This window comes from Lichenostomus cassidix, chromosome 18 (assembly GCF_008360975.1).
Source record: "Lichenostomus cassidix isolate B80296 chromosome 18, HeHo_3.0, whole genome shotgun sequence".
NCBI classification, from domain to species: domain Eukaryota; kingdom Metazoa; phylum Chordata; class Aves; order Passeriformes; family Meliphagidae; genus Lichenostomus; species Lichenostomus cassidix.
In genome coordinates this window covers 4,427,250-4,445,676 of record NC_139498.1, presented here as the reverse complement: position 1 = coordinate 4,445,676, position 18,427 = coordinate 4,427,250, and the positions used below count along the sequence as shown (strand labels likewise).

General features: G+C 45.2%; 1 protein-coding gene across 2 annotated transcripts in view; it reads left to right on the top strand.

The window, feature by feature from the left end:
• The window catches only part of HLF (HLF transcription factor, PAR bZIP family member), a 35,523-nt gene extending 21,469 nt beyond the window's left edge, over window positions 1-14,054 (top strand). Inside the window, exons 3-5 of one of the 2 annotated variants that reach the window (XR_014855578.1) lie at window positions 6,700-6,920; window positions 9,769-12,435; window positions 12,494-14,054. Coding sequence is in view for 1 of the 2 variants with exons in the window: in XM_085077603.1 (XP_084933729.1) it covers window positions 6,700-6,920; window positions 9,769-9,984 (437 nt within the window). In the remaining variant the exon portion in view is untranslated. Of the gene's footprint in view, window positions 1-6,699; window positions 6,921-9,768 lie in introns of both variants that reach the window. The other variant, XM_085077603.1, reaches the window with a different exon arrangement.
• Window positions 14,055-18,427: the final 4,373 nt, after the last annotated feature.

The window sequence follows — 18,427 nt, the reverse complement described above, 5'->3', positions numbered from 1 at the left end:
GGAAAGTGGTTCAAAGTGTCTGTAATCCTTTACCTGCAAAAAGAAGTGTTGTCCCTCTTCCATGGGAGTCTTGCGGGGAAAAAGCTGTTTCTGAAGCACACAGATGCAGTAGTTGTCAGTTCTGGAGGAAACTCCTGAACTTGTTCCTCTAAGGGAGGTTGGAATAATTTGTGGCAAATAGTATATGGGTTTATTTGGATAAATCAAAATGAGTGAAACAAGTATCTCCTTCAGGAGGAAAGAATCTGGGTAGGATAGTTTGTGATTGAAACTTTTAATATTGCTGCAGCCATGACTGCTTCTTAACACAGCTCTTGCACTTAATTTTAAAAACAAATGGAGAAGACAACCTAGACTTTCTCATGTGCCCCTCTTACAGCAGGCACATTGGGAATGAGTAGGAATGGATCTGGCAGCAGCCCACAGTGTCCTGCTGCTGGGACTGAGTCGAGGATGACACCTTTCCCTCGCTGTAAGGAGCTGAAGGAGGACAGAGAACTTTGCCAGTGTTTTGTTGTTGAAGGGAATCTGTGGGGCTGGGGAATCCAGAGCTGTGTTTGTACCATCAGCACAGGCACTCTGTTCCCTTTGGCAGTGCTTTTCTCCTGAATGCATTAATCCCAGCCTTAGCTGGAACAGCCTTCCAGGCCCTCTCCCTCTCATCTTTGGCTGCCAGTCTGTCATCCTCACCTTCCTCACCTCCTTGCCACCTTCTCAGCTTTGAGTCCTAATCCCTTGTTGAAATTGTCCCCTTCTCCCCCAGCCTTCTCCCCCATGCCCAGGGAAGTGGTTGCATCACAGCTCTGGAGGTTTTTAAAGAACGTGTAGGTGTGGCACTGAATCGTGGTGGAGGTGGCAGTGCTGGGTTAATGCTTGGACTCGATGATCTTAGAGGGCTTTTCCAATCTAAACTGTGGTTCTCTGAAGTAACACTGACCCAGGAGCTGCCCTCTCTTCCACTGCCCAGGCCACTAGCACACTCCAGTGAAAAGGCTGACAGAAATTCTTAACAGGTTCAAAACAAAGTATTTTTTGCGGAACCTTTGTCGGGAAACTGTAGAACCATTTTGGCAGAAACGCAGTTGGCGCACGAGAAATCCAAACAGAATGGTTGAAATCCGGCAAAGGCCGAAGGAACTGAAGACAGCATCCTCTAATGGGAAGTGTCAGACAATCCTAATAAGACTACCAGTCCTGCCTGGAATAACACTGTAGAGGCCTGGAGCGGGAGGCACACAATGCTGAGAGGGGAAATGACAATTCTTTCATAATTAAATGCACAAGGTTTGTAAACAATGCCGATATCTTTTAAAAGTACACATTTTAAAAACACTTTCGTGTGCCAGTCTTTTAGCGTGTGTTAAAAGCAGCGAGTTCTGTTGTGGTTGTGCTGGATCGAGATCCTTCTTTCCGCAGGAAGTGTTTGCAGTCACCCCATGTTCAGCAGAATCAAGTTTGTGTTAGATAAGGAATAGAGGAATGTCCGTGACGGGTTGGAGTCAAAATACACAGATCTCCTGTTGCTTGGGAAGAAAATAAAGCTGCTCTAATAACTGCTTGCATAAACACACCCAGAGGTGAAGTGTCTTCTTCACCCCGAGAGAGTGGTTGGGTTTGTCCTTCCAGTTGAGGGCAGGAGGATCTCAGCATGTGCCTTTAGTCCAATGCACTTAAAAGGTTTGATTTCTGGAAGACACTACAATCCTAATAGCAGGGAAATGAGATAGGATAAGATAGGATTGATAAAAGGTTGCTTTAATACTGTAAGTGAGGAATGATAACCTGACAAGATGCTGTCCTTAGATAAATCTTGACCTCCAGACTACCCCTTTAACTTTGCTGCCTGTGGGGATTTTTGCCTATCTGCATCCCTGCACTCTTGGCTGTGTGTTCTGCAGTGAGACAACTTTTCCTGGAGGCTGAAGGAGTTAATGCAGAGCTGGATGACAGATCAGTCTGGGATGGGCTGTGATTTGGAGTAAGGGAACTATCCCAAATAGCTGGCCAGCTGCCAAGGGGATAGACAGCTTGGAAAACATACCGAGGGAGCTCTGGAGCAGCTCTGGGTGAGGATTATCTGTCAGTTTAACCACTGTGCTGCAGAGCCTGACTGACACACACAAAGTGCCTTCAGTTTATAGAAAGAAAAATGATTAGCAAACACATGTTTTATCTCTGGGCTGCTAATAAATTGAGTAAGAAACTCCTCTTTTATTTCCCTCCAATGTGTGTAAAAAATAGGGAAAAATATTTTGATTAGAACATTTTCACTCCCTTTTCTTCTTCTCGGTGCTGTTCTCCAGCCAGCTGTTGAGCTGATGAGTGTAGAAGGGCTGTGAGAAGGGAGATTTTCTGAAAATCAGACACATTTCTCTGTGAGTTGAATGATTCAGAATTGTGTTCCACATAATTTACCAGGGATCTCTCAGATCTTATCTTCAGATAAGAAGTCTGCCAAGCAGTGGTGCAGCTGAAGAGGTTATTTCCGTCTTCACTCTCCCAGGCACAGCTGGTAGGTGGGATGTTTCAAAAAGGGGAAATTAGGAGTCAGGATATGGTGATTGAACTCCCCATGATACCAGATGAGCATTTGGGGTTTTTGTAGGTATATAAAAATGCTACTATACTTTTGAGTTGTGGATTTTAATTATTGCAAGCAATTAAAAGCTGCTATTTTTTTTTTTACCAGCCATTTGGTGGCCTGGATGACACAAGGGAATGGCCTCAGTCCATTTCTCTCTGAAAAAGGAACCACACTGAAAATATTGTCATTACATTGGACTTCCTCACTGGCAGTCTCTGCCGGGAGGAGGAGGACTGAAAGGATTAGAACAGCCAAATTTCTTTCAAGTCCTTCTTTCTGGAAAATTTTCCACTATGCTAATATCTGCCAGAGCAACACCAAGAGCATTAGCAAAGGCAAGATACTGAGGCAGCAGAACTGCTGGGGTTGTCAAAACCTGCTGGTCCCTTTGCCAGGGGACACCTGGAGCTGTGTCTGTCCTGGCACACTCCTTGCTTGAGTGGAGCTCTGAAATGGGAAAGGCTCCAGACAAAAGGCCAGTGTTGACATAGTTGTGGTCTCCCCAGGCCATGGCTGAGACACATCACTGGGGTGGTATGAGGGGAAGTTTCCATTAACAATTGTTCCCGGCTTGCTTCCACCACTACCACCGTGCAGCTCTGCAGCTGGATTTCCAAAAGAGCTTAATGCTCAAGAGCTCTCATTTCAGCAACTTAAATAGAGGGGCTAAGTTCTTTCCAAAACACTTGGCAGTCGTCAGCCCCCATTGAGAACAAAGCTTAAGCACATTAAACAGTCAGGCCACTTCACTCTTGTGAAAATTTGGCTGCCGTTGTGAGCACAGAGTGTTTAAATAATGCAGGGCCTGGCAGAGGCAGCTGGCTCCCGATGCTGGGCACTGAGGGGCCTCACCTTGCAGCCTGGGCTTCCTCCTTGGAGGATCCCTCGTGCAGCAGAGCCTCCGAGCAGCCCTTGCCGAGGCTGTTGTGACAGCTGGGAAGCTTGCTGATGCGAGGATTAGTCGGCTGCCGGGCACATGACGTTCAGCTCGCTGTGCTTATTTGACCTACCTCTGATTGCGAGGAATTCGATGCATAAAAATAACACCCCGAACAAATTTGGCAGGAGGATGCGGAGCGAAAGTGCCGCGCGCAGCCGGGGAGAGGAGCCCGGGGAGCGATGTGACGCGAGGCCACGCTCGGCAGGGACAGCGGTGCCAAGGCCAGCGCAGCCCACGCTGTCGGCTTGGATTACCGCAAGCCCCAGCACCGCAGAGATGGCGTGGCCACTGGCCAGCAAACTAACGAAGACAGGTTCCTGGCTTGCACTGTTGGCAAAACTCGGGAGAATAAATAAAAAGATCCCGAGTGCCGGGAGTTGCCCAGTGTAGAATGCTGGACAAAGCAAATCTGGTTCTTCTGCTGAGGCATGAGACAGCCTTGTTAACTCGGTTGTTCTTGGTGGAGTTGCCTATTGTTGGCAGGAGCATGACAGAGCAGAGGCTGGCAGAGGTGTGTGTGCCGTGTGGGTGTTGGTATCTCGCAGGGCAGCACTCTTGGGGCTCCCAGTGAGGGTGGTTAGGCTCATGGCTTGTTCAGGCTTTAGTGAGCAGCTTCTCGCTGGCACTGGGACATCTTGTGTTTGCTGAAGGGCCAGATCTGTGGCTGTGAGAGCTTCCTAGAGCAGGGAAGAGGAAATGTGTGCATGGAAGGAGCAAGGCAGGACCTTGGCTGCCATGGGTTCTTCTCCCAGATCGCCATGAAGGTGCATTGCTCTTTATTTTGCTGTTGCATTGCTAAGGTGAGATGCACTGATTTCCCATGTTTAAAATGAGCATTTTTGCCTTTTTTCTGAGTGATATTGTAACATTTCTTGAGACAAGTGACTACAGGGCTCATGTGATTGTGTAATATGGCACATTACAGATAAATGATAATATGCAAACTGATACTGCATATCAGGAACTTCAGCAATATTTAAATACAGGCTCTCTCGCGTGGGGCAATTAGAAAGCTGGGCCAGATTTCACAATCCATATGACTCTTAGAAACACCCTGCAGGCTCACCAGAAATATTATAAAAGCACTCAGATCTCATATCTTTCTTCATTTTTAACTGCACTACAGAATGTGCACCATTTGTAGGTGCATTCATCTGTGTATTTGTCTGCAGTGAGGAACACCTGGTTGCTCAAGAGCAAGCGCTCACCCAGGGAGCTTGAAAAACTGTGTTTCATCCTTTAAACGAGGCTGGTTGTGGCAGCCTATCCATCCATCCATCCATCCATCCATCCATCCATCCATCCCTCCATCCACCCATCCATCCCTCCATCCGCGATGGATCGGAAGGCAGGGCTGCAGGGTGTGCAGGGTTGTGTGTCCCTTGCCGGGAGGTGACACCGGGAGCAGGGAGGGGACTCAGCCCCGCACACCGGGGCAGGGAGGGGACTCAGCCCCGCCGTCTCCAGGAGGGATGCAGGTGTGAGAAGCCTCCCCGCAGGCACTGCCGGCCGGGCAGAGCTCCCCGGCTGTCCCGGCGCTCCCGGAGCGCTGCGCTGGCAATGCGCACCCATCACCGCGGGCGGGCAGAGCGGGGATGCCGCCGCCGCTTCCCGGTTGTATTAACGCGGGACAGCTGCAAACGTCACGTTCGCAGCCCCGAGAGCGGGGAGAAGCCGCTGGCACCGCCGGCTCCCGGCTGGATTAACGGGGGACAGCGGGAAGCTGTTCCCAGCAGCTCATCCCGAGCCAGGCGCGGCAGCGCTCCGCAGCGGCACAATGCGAGCAGCAGCATCCTTCCCTCTCCCTCCCTCTCCTGCAGCCCCATTTGTATTTTAACAACTTTGATCCTCCTTTTCTCCTCTCCCCGGCCCTCACCAGCCTTTCCTGGAAGCTGATTTTATCAAGTTTAAAATAGGAATTACAAAAGCTCTCCCTGGTTTGCGCAGTGCAATTCCCCGGTGTGTTTTCCGTGAGGTTCGCATATTATTAAAATAAAACCTACATTGTTAATGCTGGCCTTGGAATTAGAAATGACATATAATGTTTACTGCTTTACACCCTAAATATTGCAGATGTGGACACGAATAAGGAAATATTACGCAGCCACAGGATGTTTTTGTAGTTATCATGAAAGCTGTTGGATCGCAGAAGTCAAAGTGAATTAGCAAATAGCCAAAATTATAAAAGAATATCTGCTTCAATCAGAAGTCCTCCTTCTGAAGTCTGTGAGGCTTCTACTTCTGAGGCATGTGAAAACTTCTGAAAATTCTGCCCCCGGGGATAGTCCATGTTTAGGCAGCTGACTTCAGGATCCTATTTTTAGAGCCTTTGGTTGAGATTTCAAATTGGATTTTAAGTGGGAATGGTGCCCAACGATGCTGTAGGATCTTGAAGGCTGTATCTAAGATCAAAAAAAGAAAAATGGGAGTGATAGCACTCACTTTCTGGGGATAGGCTCCTTTTTATTAGATTTTATATACCATAAAAGAGAAATGCAGCATCAATAAGTGTTTTCTTCATTTTTGCAGAGCATCTTTAAGGAATTCTTGCAGCCTTTCATGTTGCTGGTTTCCTTCGCTGTCTTTTAGAATATCCCTGGTAGGATTTCATAGGGAATAAATAGCAATCTCCTTGGAGTGCTTCAGCACAGCTGAAGGTATATTTTCATGAGATGCTATTCATGGCAGGTACTGTACATTGTTTGACTGTAAGATAAACATACCCTCAGAGGTATATGTGAAAAATCCACAAGAAAAAATCCACACAAGATAATTGTGAGAGGTTACAGTGATAACTGTGAACTAAATGACAGTACTTAGGATTTGTTCCTGAGGATGGGATCCTAGTGAAATGGCACAGGTTGGAGCAATATATCTTCTACCTGCAGCCCAGTGCAACTTGGTGTTGGATTCACTGATCTTACATGGGCATCTAAGACTAGCAACCAGAATTAGGAGCAGATTCTGAATATAAAGGCCATGAACTTGTCTGGATCCAAATGTGCATCCTGCAGAATGGAGCATCTAATATTTAGCAAAAGTAGATACCAAATCTGAAGGGAAAGCTGAAAGAATTACTTCTCCTAAAGTATGTAGAGCTCTTCTAAAATCCATGGCCTTTGGTACAATTGACATATTTTTCTAACCCAGCTGTATTTATCCTGTGTTTCTGCAGGTCAGATCTTGCCAGCAAACCGGAACACGCCGAGCCCCATTGATCCTGAGACTATCCAAGTTCCTGTTGGCTATGAACCTGACCCTGCAGATCTTGCTCTGTCCAGCATTCCTGGCCAGGAGATGTTCGATCCTCGCAAGCGCAAGTTCTCCGAAGAAGAGCTGAAACCCCAGCCCATGATTAAGAAAGCTCGCAAAGTTTTCATCCCAGATGACCTGAAGGTAATTTGGAACTGGTGACGAGTTGGTTCCTGCAGGGTTTCTGACTCTTGCTCTCTGAGCTACAGGTTTGGAGCATGAATCTGTTTTCTCATGTGAGGTAAATCTTTCAATCTAAATCTGACTTTGCTGTGGAATAAAACTGTTCAGGGTTCTGAATGAGACTGATGGGAGGATGTCCCTTATTAGTTATGCAACAGTTGAAATTCATGAGCTCAATATTCATTTCCTTTGTATGCCAGAAACTTCCTGTGTGACCTTGGACAAGATTGCTTTGTCCCATATTTCCCACTTATGAAACAGCCTCATCATGTTTCCTTTTTCTTCATCCTCTGTCTATTCATGTTTTGTTTTCCTTCATCCTCTGTCTATCCAGCGTAGGCTGTGAATCCTTCAAGGAAGAATCCATCTCTTACAGAGTCTATGGAGAACCCTTGTGATGACAGACAAGTATATTTTGTCTTGTTTGGAAGTTGCTGTAGCTCTGTGTAGATGAATGAGAACACTATAGTAAAAACTGTGTTTCACCAGTATATATTCACTGGTCCAGGTGAAAGTGGTACCACCTAGACAAGTGGTAGGAAAACAGAAGAAAACAGAATTTTTCTGCTGAGAGGTGTGTTTTAATACAATATGTAAAATGCAATACTACAACAATATTTAAAAAGAAAGAGCCTATCTGTGCTCACTGCTTCTGAGATGTGAAGAGCAAAGTGCATGAAGATTGCAGGAAAATTGATCAACTGATCCAGTTTACCAAACACTGTGAGCATTAATTGCAAAGTTGTTTTCCTGGTATGTGCTTTCCAAGAGGATCTCTTCTATCAGAGGCAGTCAGTGCAGAATTTTCATTCTGCTGTTGCTGCTGCCCCCGAGACACAGCCTGAGAGCCTGTTGGAGTCAGTGGGAATCCCTGGCTGCACGTGCAGGGAGCCTGGGATGCCATGTGTTTGCACCAGATTGATAGCATTAGGGAAAGAAGCTATTTTTATGCCTAAGCATGCTGTGGTGCAAGTGAAAAGCACAGAAATCACAATTCCAGTCGTGCTCAGGTTGCTGTCACTCAGCTTTCCTTTGCAGAGGTTCGCCTGCACCTTGTCACTTCCTGGGCAAATTCTGCTGCCTGTGATGGGCTGCAGTGCCCAAGGGAGAGGTGTTCCCTCCAGGAGTGGCTGGAGTTTGCTCCCTGCTGCCATTTCTCTTTGTCACATGTCCCAGGGACCCTTATCCACCCAAGCAAGCTTTTGGCCAAGGGGTGAAGCAGCAGTGCAGCACAGGAGTGCAGCAGAAATCCAGGGTCCTTCATTCCCTGAGGATAATCCCATCGCCTGCCCTTGACTCGTTGCAGAGCACTTGACCCAAGGGCTACTTCTGCCCTGGCATGTGGAGCAGCCTCTGGGTTCTGGGGGAGGGTAAGCAGATTAGACCAGTCAATCGTCTCTGGGCTGCATGTGATTTGGAAATGCCAGCCTTACCTCTTTCAGGCCTGGATTAAGGGATTTGCCATAGCAATTTGTTAAAATAAAGAGGGATGAAGCCTAGGTGGCACACTAATAAATTGCTTAAAGCTGATTTTTATGGAGTGGAATGAGATGGGAAATTATAAACAAGATTTGGGTCATAACTTTTTGCTGCGTGCTTGTTTTTTGCGGGGGGATTTTGGGGGGTCCCATTTAAGTACAGGTGAAGAGCCATTAGAGATAACACTGGCTCCAGATCAGCATTCCTGCACACTCTGTTGAGCCAAACTGATAGAAAGCACTTCAAGAGCCCTCCTGGCAGCAGTTGTTTTGCTCCTGCTTTGCCTTGAGCAGCAGCAGAAGGTGCAGAGCAGCAGGATTAGGGCTGAAGGACCCAGGAGTGGTGGGGTCTGCTCAGTGCAGAGTGCCCTGGACTGGTCCTTGGGAGCCACACAGGGAAATGGAAACATGTAAACATGAAGGGAGAGGAAGTTTGAGCTCTGTGCCTTGACCAGGCAGTTTGAGGGATGAGTGGCTGCATCACTCTTACTCTGCAGGGGACTGAATTTCACTTTTCATGAGAGGTTCTGCCCACTTTGTATTTACAGAGCTGTTCCAAAGTTCTAGAACTTTAATTCAATTATATCAAAGCTGCCATTTTGCTGAAGCCCCCACTTGGAAGAGTGGAAAAATCAGGTGAACTTCAGTAGTTACTTCAAGCCTTTGATGCACCAATGCAGTAAGGTTATCTCCTAGAGGCAAGTCTTCAGGGATAACACTTTGGGAATGCGTTAGCTTACGAAGCCTCAGGGGGCAGAGGACCTATTTCTGGGCAATGCTTTATTTTTTCCCCCAATCAAAGCCTATTGCACTAATCTCTGTGGCTGGTGCCAGAGCAGCCATCATCGCTGTGCCAAGGAATCCTCTTCCAGTGACTTAGTGGCGCAGCCAAGGAACATTCTGGGGCTCTGTAGAGTGCTTTGAACAGGAAAAAAAGAGCTGAGCAGTAGATGAAATGGGTGATAGCAGCACAGAGAGTGAACCAGGTGTTGGCTGGCAGCGCTGAGCAGGGCCAGAGGTAATTCATGCTGTTCTGTGCAGGGTGAGTCACAGCAAGGTGGATGTGCTAACTAGGTCAGCCTGGACGGGAGATGGGTTGTACCTCCAGAGCATTGCTTCACTTTTCCTTGGAGGAATTCCCTGTCAGGAGGATGAGGGGGTTAGTGTAAACATTTTGACAGAAACACGCGAAGGCATCTGCTCCGCCAGGGCGTATTGTGCTGAGCAAAGCCCTCGCTCCGAGCCTGCTGTGCCACGGGGCAGGCAGGAGCAGCTCTGCTTTCCCCCCAAAATCTAACACCTCTGTTGGCCTGTGTGTGTCTCCCGAGCAGGACGACAAATACTGGGCGAGGCGCAGAAAGAACAACATGGCAGCGAAGCGCTCGCGGGACGCGCGGCGGCTGAAGGAGAACCAGATCGCCATCCGCGCATCCTTCCTGGAGAAGGAGAACTCGGCGCTGCGCCAGGAGGTGGCTGACCTGCGCAAGGAGCTGGGCAAGTGCAAGAACGTCCTGGCCAAGTACGAAGCTCGGCACGGCCCCCTGTAAATCCCAGCTGGGGGGAAGTGGGGTTGGTTTTTGTTGGTTTGTTGGGGTTTTTTTTTTTGGGTTTTTTTTTTCTTTTTCCTTTTTTTTTTTTCTTTTTTTTCTCTTTGTCGCGGGTTGGCATTTGACTAGATGGACAATGTGTTTCCTGTTTGATAGCACCACACCCAAACCAACCTTTCTGTCTTCAGCACTTTACCAGAAGCAGAAACAAAACTGACTTAACGTTGGTTTTTTTGTTGTTTTTTGGGTTTGTTTTTTTTTTCTCTTTTTGTTTGCGTGTGCGTGTCCCTGCGTGTGTGTGTGCACACGTGTGTGCCCAGGTCTGTGTCTGTGGGTGTGCATGTGGGTGTGGATGTGCGTGTGCATCTCAGCACTTCCCATTTTTATCAGCCCTCTTCAAAGGGTGCCACATTTTTACCTGGACTGTTGAGAACCGCCATAGTAAGCTTTTTATTACCTTTTTTTTTTTTTTTCAGTGCTGCTTCAGAGTAGGGTTTTTATGTTCTCGTAATCAGTTCCATCCTCCTGATTTACTTGGAAAGATCCCGGCATAAATTACAAAAAAAAAAAAAGGAAAAAAAAAAGAAAAAAGAAAAAAAAAGTAGATCTCAGTTTTTTTTTTCCGAGAGTAACAAGCTATCGTTTTAAGTCTGTCTAATCAGAAGAGTTAACATGCTAATAAAGTGCACAAATAATAATTTAGTACTACACTGCAGAACTATTAATTTATAGATCGCTTTCGTTGTATTTTTAAGTTTTGGTGATAATTGTCTTCAGATTTATAAAAGTGCTGTTAGCCTGAGTTTAGCTATCCTCACCATAGATCCCATAAAGGCTCTTCTGTAGCTCCCAAGGTTCCTTTCCCCAGGGAGCCCAGGTAGGTAGGTAGGTAGGTAGGTAGGTAGGAGCTGTCGGTAGAGCACAGCGCGTGTTCCTCCTGCCCCGAAGCAATAATCCTGCTGCATGCTGCCCGGATGTTCCCCTGGGCCTGGGCTGATTCCCTCCCTGCAGGAGTCTCCATGGCTTTCCCAGGAGTTCCCAAAAGTCCCAGTGAGAGCATGCTGAGGTGTCCCCAGCATGGGGCAAGGAGCAGGGTCAGCAGTTGGACAACGAGGACAAAACTCTGTAGCGTCAAATCAGATCCGATGTCGAAATCAGAGGGGCTTTTCTGTTTTCAGTTAGTTACTCCACTTTGTGATTACAAGTTGAATAAACACCTAAATTCAGTTGGTTTTCTCCCCCATGTTTTGTAATATATTTTTCTGTGGATTATATCTTGCTGTTTAAAAAAAGAAAAATCACTTTTATTCAGTTAGAAGAAGTCACTGGTTTGCAAAGCCCGTTTTTTCCATAGTGATTGTTGTTTTGAGTGTGACATGAACTGATGGTTCTGAACTTTATTGTTTTAAACTCTCTGCTTTTGAACGTGTATGTTCTAATATAAAGTGGACTTCTGAAAAATGAATGTAAGAGACACTGGTGTATTTCAGAAGGGGATGGTGTTGTCATATACTGTGGTTAATCCAATCAATCTAAGTGTTTACTCTAGACCAAAAGGATAGATATTATAAAATGTATAAAGTTTATACAGAATAATTATAGTATGTTCGTTTTGTACAGTATTTTTCAAGTACAAATACTGACAATGTATTTTGAAAGACATATATATAGCAAAAAGGAAAAGCTATTCCATGTTTAAAATATATAGCAAAGATATATATTCTCCATTATTGTACAGAAAGGAAATGCTTAGGGGTTTGTTGGTTGTTGTTTTTTTCTTTTCTTTTTTTAAAATCCTTAATATTTTAAGCCTGGCACACCGGCATGCTCAGTGCTTTAAATTAAATTTTTATGGGAGTAATGTGGCTTTCCAGGATGTTCCATATTACTGAAAAAGAGAGACTTTATTATTTTCCATCAGAAACACATAAAGAAACTGTTTAACAGGGACAAAGCACAACATGGATTTTAGTCAACTATTGATTGGACAAAACAACATTTTGTAACGGAAGAAAGATAATATATAACACAAAACCACTCATAGTCATTTCCCATTTGCTGCTGCTACAATCTGTTTCCAGCTGATTTTTGTTTTTTAATAAACAGCTCAGATCCTGTACACAGCTCTGTGTACTGCACACAGTTAGCAACATGCGAGGAAAATACGGTGCTACATGTCTTGCTCACAGGTTTTTAAGCGTTCTGACATTATTTTCAAATAAAAAGGTTGTTCATTCCATTAAATCATTATTCATGCTTCAGGAGATGGCTGCAGAGAACTCAGCATTTTGGTCAGCATTAAAAACACCCTGGCATGGATGGCATTTCCCCAGTATTTTTCCACAAACACACCTGGCTTGTCCATGTCCCTTCACATGCAGTGCTGCCCGTGGAGCATTTGTTCAGCAAATTGAGTTTCCATGTGCTGCAGCAAGGTTTGGAGTGCAGGGAGTGATTCCCTAAAAGACAGCAGGGTCTGAAGTGCAGGGAGATTAGTGATTCCCTAAAGAATTAGTGATTCCCTAAAGAATTAGTGATTCCCTAAAGGTCAGCAGCAGACACTGGAGGAGAAGATGCTCTGCTGCAGCTGCAGGGAACACCCTGATTTTCCCTCTGGGAGAAGGGTGGCCTTGGCAGGGCTTGGAGATGCTGTGAGCACACCTTAGCAGCAGCAAAATACGTTGCAGCAGCCTCTAATCAACCCCCAGGAGGGTTTTTGGGGTGACCCAGAGCAGGGTGAGGTCCGTGGTGCCACTGCCAGGGTGGGTTGTGAGCACAAAACTTCATATAACGTGCAAAAGGCAGCTTGGAGGAAAAAAAAAAAAAAAGAATTGTTTTGTTTCTTTGGGCAGGGAAGGGGTGGGAGCTGGTTGGTTTTGTAGAGTGGATATCAGAGTTTATTGATGGCCACAGAGGAGCACAGAGGTTTCCTTGCCCAGCAGTCCCAGAGCTGCTCTGGTGCCTCCTTGTCCCACCCAGGGACTGGGAATGTCGCAGGCTGCAGCTTCTCGTTTGGGGTGAGCACTTCCCCAGGAGCCTGGGGGACTTGGGTACTCCCCACTCACTGGGGGACTTAGGTACTCTGGCTGCTCTGGAAAGCTCACCTGGAAAAAAAAATGGGGAAAAAAAAAAGGCAAAATATGTGGTCTTAAAACTTGGAAAATCCCCAGGTTCTCTATCCAGGTTGTCTCCCCAAAATAACAGTAAGAATAAATAAATGGAAGTTTGGCTCATTTTCAGTTCCCAAGGATAGCTCAGCTGGGCTCATCACACCTCTGATGGCTTTGTTGCTCATGAAGGAGCTTGTAGGTATAAGAAATTGTAATTTTATAAAAATAGAAATATATATATTTGCAGAATAATTAATAGCTTATCTAAATAATTCACTGACCTCTATTACACTATAAGCATTGGTAAAATGCTTGTCTTCTCTTTTGTTTTTTGCTGAAACTTAGGAGTGGATTTTTTTTTCTTTTTACAAAAGAATGCCCTCTAGAAATCAGTGGGACTGCAGATGGATTTGTGCATCCGAGCACCTTGGGGCTCTCTGTGGAAAGCCCATGGCAGAGGAGGCAGGGGGTATTTCTTTTTCTGTTCTGAGTGGTGCTGAAGTCACTAGAGCAAGCACCATGGAAATAAGTTCTGACTTGAATCCACAAAAGCAAGAAATTCGGAATGCAGGGAAGGAGTCAGGGCGAGCAGCAGGGGTGGGATTGGCTCAGACCCTCTCATTCGAATATCTTGCCTCTGTGGGTTTGTAATACCCCTAATTATTGCTTTAAAATTATTTTTGCATGTAATTTTACAATAGAGATGTGCAGTTTATTTTTATTTTTTTGACTTTCTATTTTATGTGAAGAAAAAAAAAATTATATTAAAACTTACAAGTGATCAACCATCGTATTTCTGGCAACACCACAAGACTGCATTAAATACAAGTTTAACAAATAGATCAAATTATCTGTATGACAAGAAATGGTTTGCATCCTGTATGCTGTTCAGCCCAAATCTTTTTTTTTTTTGTCTGTTATTCTTAATGTTTAATAAACTTTTAAATTTTTCTTCTCTCAGCTGTGTGCTTGTTTTGGTGTATTGGGGCAGGGGGGATTTGGGGAGGGGATTTTTCTCCCCCATCCTCTGGCAAAAGTCCCCCAACCTTCCCAGCTGCCTGCAGGGTTGGCTACAACCACAGCAAATGGACACCAAATTATACCAGAGGAAATAATTTTAATTTTACTATTATTTAGTGCTATTTACTATTCTAACAAGAATATTTTAAATCCATATATACGTGTGTTTGTAAACAAGTGGTACAATGTAAGTATCATTTACATATATACATTATACACTTTATATATCATGAGATGTGAACATGTATTTGCTGTAAATTCACACAGTAAATTCATTACAATGTTGCAAATTAAGGAGTAATTTTTATTATAATATACAACATAACTCAATAATTTTACTCTCCCTGATATCTAATATTTTATATAGATCACGAGACAGAAGTATATTTGCTCTAATGCACACCCAGGTGTTCACCTGCACAAGCAAAAATCTGTGCATCCATAGAGCTATACATTGGCTAATTATACTTTAATAAATCATATTTAACAGCACTTATTAATGCATCTTTATATCTTGGGTTGTGTTTTTTTACACACATTTTATTGCTATAATGGTCTGGTTTGGCTCCATCTGTTATGCACAAACTATAGTTGCTATAAAAACACAAATACACAAATCAGTGTGGGCACACACATCCTTGTGGCTCCTTCTCTCTCTCTGGTTTATATAGTTACAAGTTTAATAATTGTAACTATAGAAATAATTCATAAATTTATATTTCTGATATAATTTGTTATTACAATGCAGAAACATCCAAACCCTCCTGGACTGCCTCTGTGTGTGCATACAGCAGCTTTTATTCCTATATTTTAAATAAAGTATAGAACAGATAATACATAAAACATGCTTTTGGGGATGTTTTATTTTTATATACACTACATGACAAGATTTTTCACATATGATGAGGTATTTATTAGCACACGTTTGCATGTGCAGAGAAAATTTTTAAAAATATTATTATTATAGCATTGTTAATAGCATAACTACATATTTAATATGTAAGTATATAAAATAAACCAGCTGCACCCCACCCCAAACACATCTTGATAAGGAGCTAAGGTCACATTTCGGGTTAATTTTTCCAGAGTTTTTGCCACTTTGGCATCCTAGCACTTCCCTAATAATACACCTGCTCTGACCTCAGGATAAATGTGGTGGATTTAACATTTCTGGGATCGTTCATGGATGAAACAATCCCAGAAAATCCATGATTTAAAAATAAAAAAAGGCTGGAAAAGTCCATTCCCGAGGTGTTCCCTTGGCTGGGCAGAGCTCCGGCAGCTCTGGAGCATCCCAGGTCACCTTAGGCTGTGTTTGCTGTTTGTTTTTAACTTCTTTCACTCAAACACCTAATTTCATGAAACCTGTGAGAATTTAAGAATCTTTACGATGCTTTAAATCTTCTATCACCCCTGCCCAGCTGCTTAAAAAAAATATTCAGGAGCAAAATAAAGATGCAGCCGAACCCGCGGCGAGCCTGGACAGTGCAAAAAGAACCCTTAATATTACATTTAAGAGGAATAAATAGGATTTATGGCTGCGTCCCCAACATATCGGCGTTTCATTTTTACATGGGATCATTCCCTAAACGCAGATGTGGGTGGGGAAGAGGCAGAGATAGATCCACCGTGGGAATGCCGAATTCCTTCCCAGCCAACACAAGAGGTCACGCAAGAGCTGTGAGCAGCCGAGCGCTGGATGAGCTCCGAGCAAAGCTCCGCCAGCTTTTCCTCTTCAAATCCCCTCCATCCTCCTCCCTCGGGCGTCTCTCCCTCGGTGCAGGTGAAGATCCAAGTCACCAATGGGCAGGGGACACAGTCAGTGTCACCCCAGCAGTGCCGGGGGGGCTGGAAGTGCCGAGGTGTCTGGGATGCTCTGGGAGTGTGAAACACCCGAGATTAAAAGGGTGATGCTCCTCATTGCGCACATCCACAGACCCGATTTTAATTGATATGTGAGAATTAGCCACGATTTTAATCAAAATGTGAGAATTAACCCCGATTTTAATCAAAATGTGAGAACTCGCCCCACCTGCAGCCAGCAGCCAGGATTCACCTGGGATGGGTGAAAGCAGCCAGAGGTGATTTTTTGCAGCCACTTTGGCTCAGCAGCTCCTTCCTCTCAGCTCTATTTCATTCCTGCTTTTCCCTCTGTACCTCCACAGCCTTCAGACAGAACCATTGTTGCCTTTCAGTTGGTAGAAATATGATGCAGACACAGTTAAAAGGGCTAAAAGGGTTTTACTTTGGTATTTAATAGGATATTAGGTGCACAGCTCTGCAAAGGTGGAACACACCGAGTTGTACACACACTGAATATCATGTATACAATCCTATGGACTTTGTAAATTAGTATATCTGTCTCAAATCCCCCAATCAGAAACTTGATAAATGAAGTAATTGTCCGTGTGTGCTGGTTTGGGGGGTAGAGTTAATTTTCTCTCCTGAAACATGGAATTACAGCTCCTGCTTTCACCTCTCCCTCCTCCTGCTGTCACTAATTCCTCATGTCCCTGTGTCACAACATCAGCTGGGGAAAGTGTCTGGAGTGTGGAACACCCTCGTGGCTCTCTCAAACAAGGTGGCAGGGAATCAAGAGTGAAGGGATTGAGATTGTTTAGGGGAGACGAGAGCAAGGAAGAAGTGAGAGTCTCCAGCTCCAGAAAAAGTGCCTGGAAGGGCTCTTCTCTGAGCTGCTGCAGAGCACAATGACTAAGAGGCTTAAAGTACAGCAAAGAAAACAGTGCTTGGGCAGCAGGGAAAAAAAATAAAAATCAAGAGGGCAGAGGGTGAAACATTGAAATAAACTGCCTGGGAGGATTGTGAAATGCCCATTGTTAGAGGCTTTTCAGAACAAGCCTGTCAGGAATGACAGGCAGAGTCCATCCTGCCTGCAGGCAGAGGAGGGGCTAAAAATATCTCACACAGTCCCTTCTAGCTTTCTGTTCACTGTTTTAGCAGAAGGCTGATGAAGCTCCTCAGCACCACCATCAGCTTCAAGACAAAAGCCATGTCCGTTCAAACACATTCACATATTAAGACTCATATTAAAAACAAATGAAAACCATATTCTCTTCCTAGATCAATGCTGAGCTTCCCCAGAGCATGGGTTCTGATTAGAGAAGTCAGTCGAGTTCCCACAGCAACAATGTTCAATAATTCAGCATTTAAGATGCTGCTAAATCTTTGCTGGCTGAAGCCAGAAGTGCCACAGGTTCTCCATGTTCAGTAGGTGGTGTGGGTTGGGTTTCAGTGTTTCAACATCCACAATAACTCAGCTCTCCATCCAAACATCCTGTGGGCTGCTCTGAGTGTCCTGTTGGGGACATGGCTGTGTCACAGAGCCACATGCCATGCCTGGCCACACCTCTGGGCCTCTGCTGGAGGTCAACACCACCTACCAGGCAGTGAGGAGGTTCCTCTGGAGCTAAACCCACTCACTCAGCCTCTACCCACAGCTTTTCACCTCTGTGAAAATTTAAGGGAGATTTGCAAAGACACCTGAAGGGTTTGGGCACTCAAATCCATGGCAGCAGGGCTGGGGCTGCTGAGCAACAGAGACATCTGAGCAGATCCCTCTGAGAGCACACGAGCTTCAAAAGCCAATGATGTCATTTCTGTTATAAAACTGGCCTCTCTGCCAGCCTTTTGCAACAGGATTTTGGTTCCCCAGCGCCTCCTTAGGAGCAAGCACCCTGGTTCTACTAAGGGCACAAGAATTCCCACCCTCACTGCTCTCCACAGATGCCTCCAGCAGCAGAGCATCCACAAAACACCACCCAAACAGGAATTTGAAAACTTTTGTGCAGAGAGCTCTGCTTTCCCTGGGGGTTGGAGCTGTGAGTGGAACTGCTGTGGGCTCAGCTGGCACCTGGGATGGATGATCTGTGCTGAATTGCCCAAGCAGGAGCAAAGCTCACCCCAACTCGAGGCAGAGTAACCTGGTGATGTTTATCCCCAGAGATGATGTTCCCACACCCCTGCTGCTTGTGCCACTTGGGGAGAGCCCAAAATGACAAGCTAAAGGCATCCCAGCACTTCCAAACAGCCACTAGAGAACATCTCAGGTGTCTTGAGTCCATTCCCTTCGCTTTGGCAGCAGTTGGTGGATTTATTCAGACAAATGATGAATAGCAACAGCTCAGTGCTCCATGGCCCAGGCTGAGAAAGGAAAGGCACAAAGCACCCAGAGCCTGAAGCCATCCCTGCTGTGCCATCCTGATCACTCTTTTGTCAACTATTTTTAGCTTTAACCTCATGGCACCTATTGATGGGTGAGAGCAATCAGCAGCACAGCCCAGCATCCTGCGCTC